We start from the raw sequence: 11,064 nt of genomic DNA, 5'->3' as shown, positions 1-11,064 counted from the left end.
TAATCCTGGGGAGGGTCACTTATGTACAAATTAGTCTAAAATATTAATACTTACTTTCAAGGTGAATAGGATACCGAATATTTTTGGGCAGCCAAAGGTAATTTTAACAACTACTGGCATTTACTCCCCCCCACATACAATTCATTGGATGGATTTATTAATACTTACCCTTTTACAGTTTTGGGAAAAATCTGGAGAAAAGTAAATGTCACACAACATATAATTATTTTCACATTTAATAAAATTTGAGTTACATTAACTATAATATATTCAATTATTTGTTGGTAGGTTTACAGGCAGCAAGAGAACTTCACAGAATGTTTATGGCAAAAAAGTTTAAGGGAAGATATTACTTTGCACCAAGGCTGAACCTTGTGTAATTCACTCCTGTTGTGAACTCCAAAACTGCCAACAACATGTCGTCTTGTGCTATCAGAGTACACTTCCCTGCAAAGGCAGAATTCTAACAAATCCTAGCAATTCAAAACTCTGTTAAATATCTTTTAAAAGCAATATACGAGGAGTGTCAAAGCAGTTTTTAAGCAAGTCCAATCAACTCAACATGACTGACTTGAGTATCTTGTTTTTTTACAGAAAGACAACCAGCACATTCTTAGTCTGCCCTAGGTTCCTATAGAAATCTGGCAGGTGACAAATTTTATACATGACTCCTTTTAAAACGATATGCTACTGGACTGTTTACATGCATTACAAATGTGGTATCTCCCTGCAGACGTATATTCATTGGCTCAGAAAAACTAGGAAGAAGTTTCTTACACCATAATGCAGCTTGGGACCCACTATTCTGTTTTTTGAGATCAGAATGTTTGATAGTATTGAACACATTTCCTGCACAGTCTCATTTGCATCACCCATCTTATATTAATGGCCATTCCATATTTAATGCCAGACTCATACACCCAACCAAGGCCATTCACTATCATACCATGATGAAAGCATAATATGATTGTTTAATCAACTGAAGCTTAAAGAAACTATATGATGAACTCATGGGTGGTTGGTCTTGGATTCTGAGATTTGATAGACTATATAAACTGAGATTTAGGAAAATGTAACTAAACATTTTCAAACAAAAAAACAAATCAACTAGATTATCCTCTTAGGAAATTTACTAAACACAAGGGCACATTGTAGCACGGAAGGTGACAAGTTTAGGAGATGGAGTTCCATTAAAGAAGTAACAACTGCATAACTACTAACAGCAGTAAAAAAGTCTATTGTGTCTTAGAAGACTTGAATTATAATGAGCAATTGAAATTTAGCTGAATGCCACTTGCGGGTATCAGTACTGATTGTCTTTTGTAAAAATTCACAGTGCACCATTAAATTCATAAGGTTACAATTTTCATCGAATAAAGCTGTTTCACCAAGTGAAACTGGAAAACCTGGGTTTACTTAAAAATGACTTAACTTCTCACTAAACAAAACGCACTATCTGGAGAAAAAATTAAACCAAAGGATCATTGTGTGCTAAGGTTTTTTCTAAATCCACCTCGACACCAAAGTACTCACTGCAAAGCAGTACATATTAAAAAAGCAAACACTGCACGAGTTTCACACAAACTCGGTGCTGAGTTTTTTTTTGGCTTGTAGTTTTTTTCACTTAAACTTTTACGATACAGTCAATTCAGTGTGATTAGTTTTGTGACAGACAACAGCTGCAAATTTGATCTACACATACAAATTTGGTTTAATGAAATAGCACAAAAAGGTCCTAAGATGTTTTGTAAACAAAGTATAATAATGATCAAAAGTTTTTATTCCATAACAGGAAAAAAAAAAAATCAATGACTGCAATGTTTCAAACTTCCATTAAAGTCAAACACCTTCAAATAATAAAAGAAACGTCCTGGCTTAGCTGGCTGTTTTCCCTGCAGGTAGTAGTAATAAAAAGGATAAGGTTGAAGCTACCATTTTTAAGGATAACATTTTTTAAAGTGGTACTCAGGATTTAATGGGGCTCAAGTGTTCATCATTCTTTTTAAAACTCCACAGAAGAAAATCTAAAGGTCTCTGCTTTCGGTAAGTCTCCCAGCTCGTAAAGCTGTAGCTCGTTTTCCTGCATGCAGTATTTCCCCTCCCCTGATGGTAGCGAGTGCTGCTTTAGGAGCTCACCAGTACGTAGATCATCCTGAAATAAAACAAACACGTGTTAAAACGAAACAGTGTCACAATTCCAATTGGAAAAAAAAAAACATCGGTAAAATGAAACTAGTGTTATGAGATACCAGTGTGGACTAACAAGCCCCTGACCGGAGATGTTTGCAGTTGGCAAACTTTGTTGAAATTTTTATTTTATCTGCTCCCTGGCTTTAGGATATCAGTTCCATGTGATAGATTCATCTCTCAAGCTATCCAAGCTACGGATGCAAGTTCTGCCAGAAGGGAGCTAAAAAGCCAGGTTTTTCTCTTTATCCAACATACCTCACTATCTGACTTGTGTTAGGAAGCACCAAGGTCTGGGAGCAGAATTTTGAATAGTGGTATACATTCCAAACAGCAAAGGGAGCTGCAATACACCAAACTCCACTGGTCACAGAACATTGCTTTCGGAGTCCCCAACACGCAGACTTACCCATAGAGATAGTAGAAAAAGGACAGAAGGTAAAAGGCTAGCTTGCACCAGCCTTCTTTCTGGCAATATGCTAGGATATCCGCGTTCATGATTGTAGTTGGGTCATATAACCCAGGACCGCTCATCACAGGCCGGCTCATGTACCTGGTCAGAGGAGAAGAATGCTGTTCAGAAACACCCCTCCCCAAGTCTGTGTTTTAGAAAAAAGGGAAATTAACTGTTTATATTTAAAGGTACCGGGCAAAAACAAGTAAATACTACCTATTTAAAGTACATAGTTAAAATAAAATTAGTGGCTTTTATAAAGATGTTTTTATAGTGAAAATATATGAAATAAGGGTATTTTACCAAGTAATTCAGTATTTTGATCACTATGGTCATGGTGACAGGCCGAAAGAATTTATATCATTAGTTTAAACAGAGACGACTACAACAGGTACTTGATATGAGTATTCAAAATCCTCCAAGGCGTTGACAAAAAGTCAATCCTGTGGAATCCTGTGATCAGAATCAACAGTGAAACATGAACCACAGGTGGCAAACAGAAAGTACTGTACATGGAAGTATTTTTTAAACCCAGAACAGAAGGCACCTCTCTCCCAAAGGGTTGTGGGAGTCTGGAACAAGCGGCCCAGCCATATTGTTGAAGATCATACTCTTATTTTGTTCGAGGAACCGTTGGATGAGATCCTCTCATTAGGAAAGGAGGCACTACTTTATACAACAGGCTGTGGGAGTATGGAACAAGCTACCCAGCCAAGCCATTTAAGCCGATACCCTGGCTTCTTTCAAAAAACAGCTGGATGAGATGCCAGGATCAATTAACTGCTAAATGGGAATAATGGCCTTCTTTCATCTGTCACCTTACTGAGACCTCACCTTATGCTCCTATGGTTAAAAACGAATAACTTGCCAGGTAGCTATAGGTAAGCCGTATTCAATAAATTGTTAACTGGTAATATAAGGCCAACTTAACCAGCCAGTACCGGGCCTGGAGAGAAACCTACCTCCACACATGGTAGGCCAACAAGGGCACGTTGAGTCCTAGCGTCAGCCACTCTGCCGCACAGAGGAACATGACACAGAAGAAAGCATGGATGAGGTACTCCGGAAGTACCAGCTGAAACAAGCAAGCAAACCCATTAGTAGGATTTCATACCGTATCCATGGACACACAACAAACACCACAGCTCTGCACAAGGAGGAGACCCAAGGCACTCTCACAGTCAGCCGGAGACAGGCATGTAGGAACAAGCAGGGAAAAGGGCAAGGGAATAGTTTTTAGTTAATAACTGGGGAAAGCTCCTGAAATACAGGAAACTCCCCATTTCCCTTTCCCCCAGTCCTGCTTGCCCACTCTAACTATGTCTGTGTTACATAAAGAATGGGCTTTTCTGATACAGTAAGCAGGAAACATTTTAGTATTTGGTCTGGAAATGTACCAAAATATGTGGGAAAGTGTCAAAAATAAATATCCACGCAGTAGTTTAAAAAGAATAACATTAAGAACTGACAGCTGGCTTAATGCAGAGCACAACCAATAAATGGATGTGATGGTATAAAATGTAAACTAAAATTAAGGCACCATACAAAATTTGCTATAATTGTTCACCCATATAAGTACAATGCTCAGTATTCCTTAAAGATACTGTCAAAAGATTTCTCTCTCAAGCTCTACGGTTTTATGTAAATATATCTGCAAACAATTCACAGTGGAAGAGGTTCATATTCTTTCCATGTGACCCATTTATGCCACATTCATTCTCAGACCCACCCCACGATGACAATCAATGAAGCCAACTGCTCACATGGTCACAGCACATTACACTAACACTCCTGATCCTCCACCTGTTGAGACAGGTAGTGCTCGTCCCAGGGGAGCAAAAAACCATCCTTCCAGTATTAAGAGCACATCTTTTATGATAATTTGACATTGCTGATTTATTAACAAAATCATTAATGGTGATATAAAAATCAGCCTTTAAACTCTAAGGAGGTATTATCAATCTTTCCTTATTAAATAAAAAATAAACTTCATGAACGTTATCCAGCAATGAACTAGATATCACAAATCTTTTCACAACCGGGTTGGGGGGGGCACATATGAAATGAAACCACGCGTCATGGACTGACCCCCCCAGTGAGGAGTGCGCAGGTAGTACAGGGGGTTAGCGGTGCCGCACTGATCTCCCTGATCAGACTGAGTGCCAGTGTAAAGTCTGGGATAAGGCAAAGGTGGCGAATGACAGTGCCTGCCACAAGGAAGCCATGCGCTGGACACCGAGTTACCCACATCCTTGGATGCAGCTCCATTGGAAAATGCAAGGGAAATGTCAGCAGGCCTTTACTACACTGCTGAAACCAGTCACACGACAAGAGTAAGATACAGCCAAGGAGAGTCACACGTAATTCACAGGGAAACAGGATGAAATAGGAATGCAATACTCTACAACATCTGTGCTTCGAAGACAAATTCGTTATAGATACTAATATAATCTAAACCAAACTTGCATACAAATGCACCTGCCTATTCTTTCAACAAAGTTTTCCTTTCTGTTCAGCGCCCACGCCAAAAGAGCTACATTTTCAGTTCAGAGGTGGGATTACGCTTTTGTAGGCAACAGAATACAATTAGCAGCAAGGGTTGTTTTGCTTTATACTTCAGGTCCACAGTAATTTATACAATAGGTGCTTCTCTGGATAATACAAGCCTACAGCATAGCATGTGCTGGCAAACACTGACATGGCTGATTTCACTATAGTATCCCATGTCGGAGATCTTCATTCTGCATGTGCTCTGTCCCGTGTCCCTTTAAGAACACAACACAGTGAAGTGAGACAGTTCTGCAGCCATCTGTTTCCTTTAAATAAGCCCCTGCGTGATATCGATTAAACACTGCTGTATAGCTGTTATGTTCAAAAGCTGTCTATAATTAATGATACAGCCTTGACTATGTACATTCTAGTGACAATATAGAATATTGCCCTAGATCGTATAAATATCAGCCTGTCACTTAAGAGTGAGCAGCACTCAAAGACCTCTATAAAACTCTCAGTGTTGATAAGGACGGGTTACTCATCTCTTAAAAGACAACATTAATCAGTTTCATAGTGAACATGCAGTCTACTTGTAAAGCCTCTTCACATCTGTAAAACAATAAATACAGCACTGCATACAAAAGTAAATGATTTGGCTCTCTAGATTACAAGCCCTCCTATTCAGTCTTTCAAAAATCTTTATATTCTCTGCAGCAATAAAATCTGGTATTAACAACTAAATCCCAGATTAAGTCATCCAGGGTTCTGCTGTTAGGATGCATCATTCCAAATCCAGGTTAGCACATTCCCCCTTCATTGGTATTCTACTTGAAATGTTTGACCTTATACCTTTTCCTTTAGTTATCGTTAACTGGGTCTGTAAAGTGAAGCTTTATGAAAAAATGCTTCTAAAAAGCTTTTCATGGGTATTCATTTAACCAAAAATATGGCACAACTATGTTTACAGCATATTTTTTCTGGAAAATACTTCGCATTTGAAAGAAAGATGATAGGCTACTAAGTCTACAAACATTTGCACATCTTCCTACGTTTATAATGCGAAGTGCTTTTATTCACACCGATGTGTAAATGTGAACATGTATGTGCTACATGAAACACTGAACACACTCAACACATCTCTGAAGCTTGAAATCATCCCAATAACTATCTGTCATAATGCATAGGCCATCAGATTACTGTCATATTGGCACTCAAACTGGCAATTGGCAGGGGTGGCATTATAAAGGGTTTTATTTTATAAAGAGCCAACTGTGCATCAGTGCAACAGTTCCAGAGGACAAAATGAGTGTACATCCCAAGGGCACTATAGAGAGACAGCTATATTTCAGTTTTATGTATGAGGTGTAAAGAAATATTCGCTCCATCATCTTGAAAGCACTTAATTTCCTCAATTTTGCATAGTTCTAAACTAAAAATTAAAATATTTTCACTCAGAAATCTAACATCTCATATAAATATGACTAGCTAATCCAAAAAAAAGATGGGTATGGTGGGTATACCGTATATGGATGTAGATATTTCCTAATACATATCTGCATTCTGTGAAGGATTTCACAGAATGAAAAGAAAATATAAGGGTTTCACAAACTATTTTTCGCCCCCTGCTTGCATCTTATCCTCCCATAATCTCGTTTCTACTGTTGCAATAGTTAGTGCAACAAGCATTTTTCTTCTAACTGGAACCAAGCTGTTTTGTAGGATTCTACTGTCCTCTTCAAAAAAAAAGTAAATTCACATTTTTTGTGCAGGTATCTGAATGCAAATACATCATGATTCTGAAAAACCCCAGTTTCTTTTAATGTCAGTATTTTATCTCTGTTGCTCTAAATGTGCCGGACAACCTTGCTGCGATACCTGGTCAGAATTTTCTTTTACCTGAGGTGATTTCACTGAAATTATGCTTTGTAAATAGAAAATTACAAAGATGTGACTCCAGACATCTGCAGACAAAAGCCTACACCAATACTAAAACCTGCCCTATGGATCCTAAAACTTTTATTACAACACTTATTTTAGGCTTCCACAACAAATCACATCGCATTTACACAACCCTCTATTACTGTACTAAATGTGATGCAGATGCAGCATATAGCCTTAGCTAGTAACTTGGTGCATGTATATATAAGCTTAACAAAAATATAGTCATACTAGAGAACTAGAGCTAGTTATGACTTCACTTGAACTTTTTTAACCAATCTCTAATGTGACATGCTTCTGTTGATTTATATTGGCATTGGCATTCTTACAGTACTGTATGCAAACAAAGGGGGTCATTTTTAACCATGCAAGTCTGGAGCATTTGCAAGTCTTTTCAGTTAACTCCTGCTTTTTTTCTGGAATCTCTACAGGAAGTGTTTGCTCAGGAACATGAAAATCACAATAGCAGACCTTGTAAATATTTATATTCTAATATCTTGTGAGCTGGCTTTACTTTTTTTCTAGGAAATGTTGATTGATGTGGTCTATAAGTTTCTACCAAAAACTTTTCCTAAGTCTAATACTACATACTGTAGATGCATCATAAATAAATGCTATTCAAATGTAGACTACCAAAAGTTTCAAAATCAAAACCTTGCTTACAGCTAGGTCTACATCATTTTTTGTTATAGTGACTTGTGTTGCTGACCTGATTAATTAAAAATGGACTTACAATAGAGCTAATCTAAACTTGTCTTCTCCTGATGTTAATTGAAAAAACATTTGCAAACACTCTTCCGTGCAAATGACAGACTGAAGACTTAAAATAAATTATACTGAACGGGCATTTAAACTAAAGATTGGTACAAACCTTTAATGCAATTTTGACTCTTTTAATCTTTTTGACCTTTTCAACTGTCTTTGTGCCGTAAAACAAAATGCAAAAAGCAGATTGAAAAAAATGTTAGTGCCCGACAGCTGACAAGATCACAAGTAGATTAATAACAGTCAGAATAACAAGCAATAACAGTGCATAAATTAAGACAAGTCTACCAGTAAAAATAGGAACATTAATTTAGCGAAGGATAAATACTAAAGAAAGGAAAATCAACATGCAAAGAAAAAATTACACTGCCTGGGCACACTTACAGGATTCAACGTATTACACTGGTCTATCGGATTCTTGTAGTCAGTCTTCAGCTCATCAAATGCGATTATCTGAAAAGGAAAAGCAAAGAGTTAGGATCTGGATAGAAAACTGGATGATAATATATGTCCTGTATAAGCGAAGTCCATCACAATGAATGTACTTTCTCTTATAATCCTTGTCCACCCACGCTTCATTCATCAGAACAAGGAAACCCGAAATTCTAATTTAGGGAGGTATTCTCTTTCCCCCTCCCCGGCTCTCAAAAGAAAATGCAATGCACTACTGTGTTAACGGTCCATTCTGATCAATGCTACAATCTAGCAACAAAAGTGACAATTTCAAACCACAAGCAGCTCTTAGCTGGCAGAACGTTGAACACCTGTGCAGAGTGGCAGTTAAAATAACCATTTTCAAGAAACCCACTGGTTCTAACGGCTACTTTCACAAGGTGAGCATTTTCCCCCTTTAGCTTTAAATTCTTTTAGTTTTTACTATCTCATTCATCATGAATCTTTACCCCGTTTCATGAATCCTAAAGGACTGTCCCCGACTTCTACCACTCTTTGTGAAAATAAATGTCATTTTCTAATTTGCAATTTCGACAATATTATAAGCCACCTAAGACGTATATTTAGGAATACATAGGAGATTTAAAAATTGATGTCATTTTTTAAAAATTACAGCCAATATCTACTATAAGACGTATAACAAATCAATTTAAAAATGATAGAAATACATGAACTATTCAAATGATAATACCAGAGCTACATATTACTTGAGAAAATGAAAATGTTGTCATTGATACAACTATTTGTCACATAAAATGGAGGCAAGAGGATAAATATTTAACAATGGAATACATTACATCACACTATACATCAAAAGAATTAAGAACAAGTGCTCTCAAAATCAATTTCAAGCCTCTGAGCGTTGCTGTTCCTGCAGTAATATGCACCTTGAGAATGGCTTGACAAAAGACATTCGGTTACTTTATGAATGTTCACTGTGCTAATCCTAATCCCCGTTGAAGGTGTCATTCCCAGTTGTCTGAGACAGCAGCAGGCCCTGACAACACACGCGTGGTCTCTGACTTGCTTTCACAAACTTAAATACACACACACGCTTTAACCGCATCTAACAGACAGTACAGTTACTGTACATTCCTTGGCGGAGATGTAGAACCATGAAGAATATCACTAATTTAACTCTGTAGGTTCTTAAAAAAATGCGTCTTAACACTATTCCCCGAAAGGCAGGAACCCTTCACTGGAATACTGAACACTAGTTACTAGTTTTCTCTGATAGTCATGGACAGTCTGATCAGTCAGGAAAGGCGCAGGATTTACCTGCACGCCGAAATTCATACAGTCCATTAAAAAAATAGATTAATTACTGCATTAACATAATTGGCTTTAATGCATTCTTATTTCATAAACAGCAGTATTTAAAAACAATGAAAATAAAGTTACTATAGAAAACAAAACCGTGCAGCCGATAAATGTGAGAGAGCCTCGATTGATGCACAAGTGATCGATTAATTTTGCCTTAGCGGTCTCGAACAGCCGTGAGCTTCCTCTGGTAAAAGACACATAAAAGTACAGTGTTTAGTAATAAAACACGTACACACGCTGCAGGCCTCGATTTTTTATTTAAAAAACGACGAATTATAGGTCAAAATAATAAAGTAAAATTAGCAACCTATCTGAAGTGACATCAAGCCTACCTACCGTGTCTATAGTAACACTGAATTTCACCTAAGCAGTTAAATAAATCTTGACGTTTATTAACCCGTAACGATACAAAGCACACGTTATTCAACTAGGAGCCGGCCAAGGCACAGCGTGACCAAGACAGCAGTGGCTACTTAACGACAGCCCTCCGGAGCACAAACAGAAGGCCATCGGATGCCTCACAAATATTTTTTTAAAAAATGTTTTGCTACTGCCTCTTTACGTACAGAATACGCGGCAAGCGCCAGAATTAACAATCACACAACACTGGTAGACAAACGTGTAAATAAACGCGCAATCCCTCAACTGTACACGATTTGACAGTGCTGGCCATTCATTCCGGGGTGGAGACGGATCAGCTCCAGCGCATCCCGATCCCCCGGCCAACCACAACGCCAAAATAATCCGCGGCGGCGCTTGTCCGCCTGAAACGAGAGGAGCCCGTTAAAGAAAACACACAACAACAACTTACGTGCCAGATGGCGAAGAATATCAGAGCTGCGGTTAGCAGCAAGGCTAACATATAACAAAAGGCCGCGAACGTGAACGCCATCTTTTATTCCGTTCCTGTGTGAGGGACCGGGACCCGACAGAAGAGCGAGGCGACAGGCAAGCAGACAGGCGGCGAGACATGGGCATGCGCAGACCGCCCTCGCCTTTCAACTCCACGGGGCAGGACGCGGCTCTAACGCGTCAGGGAGCGACGCGACACGGCTTCACGCCTGGCCGGTTTGGGGCCACAGGCGGTGAATCTGACGCCTTCAAGGGGTTTCGGGAAGATTTTTTTTTTTGGTCTCTATCCGCAGCAGAGGCAGAAGTGCACGTCTCTCAGAGTCTCTCTTTTTGTGTGGTGGGGTCGTTTTCCCAGGATTCACCTGCAGTACCCCCGGCACTGGATTGTTTTCCTGGAGGGATAGGGTCACCGTCCCCCAGAACTTCCAATATGTTTATGGGGAGAGCTTTTGATCATGGGGCTCCTTCACCACGTCACTGCGTGGCCCCTGTCTTTCATTTGGTGTCCCAAGGCCTAGGGAGGGGTTAGGACTCCCCCACCTTCAAATAGCGACCTGACGTTTACGCATCCATACAGGTGCTTTATACGTTTGTGGACG

At 39.0% G+C, this 11,064-nt stretch overlaps 1 protein-coding gene across 2 annotated transcripts; it reads right to left on the bottom strand.

Annotated features, from left to right (window-relative positions):
• Positions 1–223: 223 nt before the first annotated feature.
• On the bottom strand, positions 224–10,593 carry cnih1 (cornichon family member 1). Of its 2 annotated transcripts, XM_088648260.1 has the most exons (6): positions 10,425–10,593; positions 8,222–8,290; positions 7,944–7,991; positions 3,604–3,716; positions 2,597–2,740; positions 224–2,152 (listed from the first exon to the last, which is right to left on the bottom strand). In XM_088648260.1, exons 1-6 carry the CDS (start codon positions 10,503–10,505, stop codon positions 2,125–2,127), a joined length of 483 nt encoding a protein of 160 aa, XP_088504386.1. In that variant the 5' UTR covers positions 10,506–10,593; the 3' UTR covers positions 224–2,124. The 2 variants fall into 2 exon arrangements, with proteins under 2 accessions (XP_088504386.1, XP_088504387.1); XM_088648261.1 differs by lacking the exon at positions 7,944–7,991 and having other exon boundaries at positions 10,425–10,590.
• Between the last annotated feature and the right edge of the window lie 471 nt (positions 10,594–11,064).

Source organism: Lepisosteus platostomus, chromosome 10 (assembly GCF_059453375.1).
Source record: "Lepisosteus platostomus isolate fLepPlt1 chromosome 10, fLepPlt1.hap1, whole genome shotgun sequence".
Lineage (NCBI taxonomy): Eukaryota > Metazoa > Chordata > Actinopteri > Semionotiformes > Lepisosteidae > Lepisosteus > Lepisosteus platostomus.
This window is presented reverse-complemented; position numbering and strand designations above follow the sequence as displayed.

Bases quoted from the DNA above. Each gene is read 5' to 3' on its own strand.
- cnih1 (XM_088648260.1), bottom strand. From the start codon at position 10,505: ATGGCGTTCACGTTCGCGGCCTTTTGTTATATGTTAGCCTTGCTGCTA. The intron at 7,992-8,221 runs GTAAGTGTGCCC...TACGGCACAAAG, and splicing joins AGTGTAATACGTTGAATCCT to ACAGTTGAAAAGGTCAAAAA. The intron at 2,153-2,596 runs GTAAGTCTGCGT...GTTTTATTTCAG, and splicing joins TTTTTCTACTATCTCTATGG to GATGATCTACGTACTGGTGA.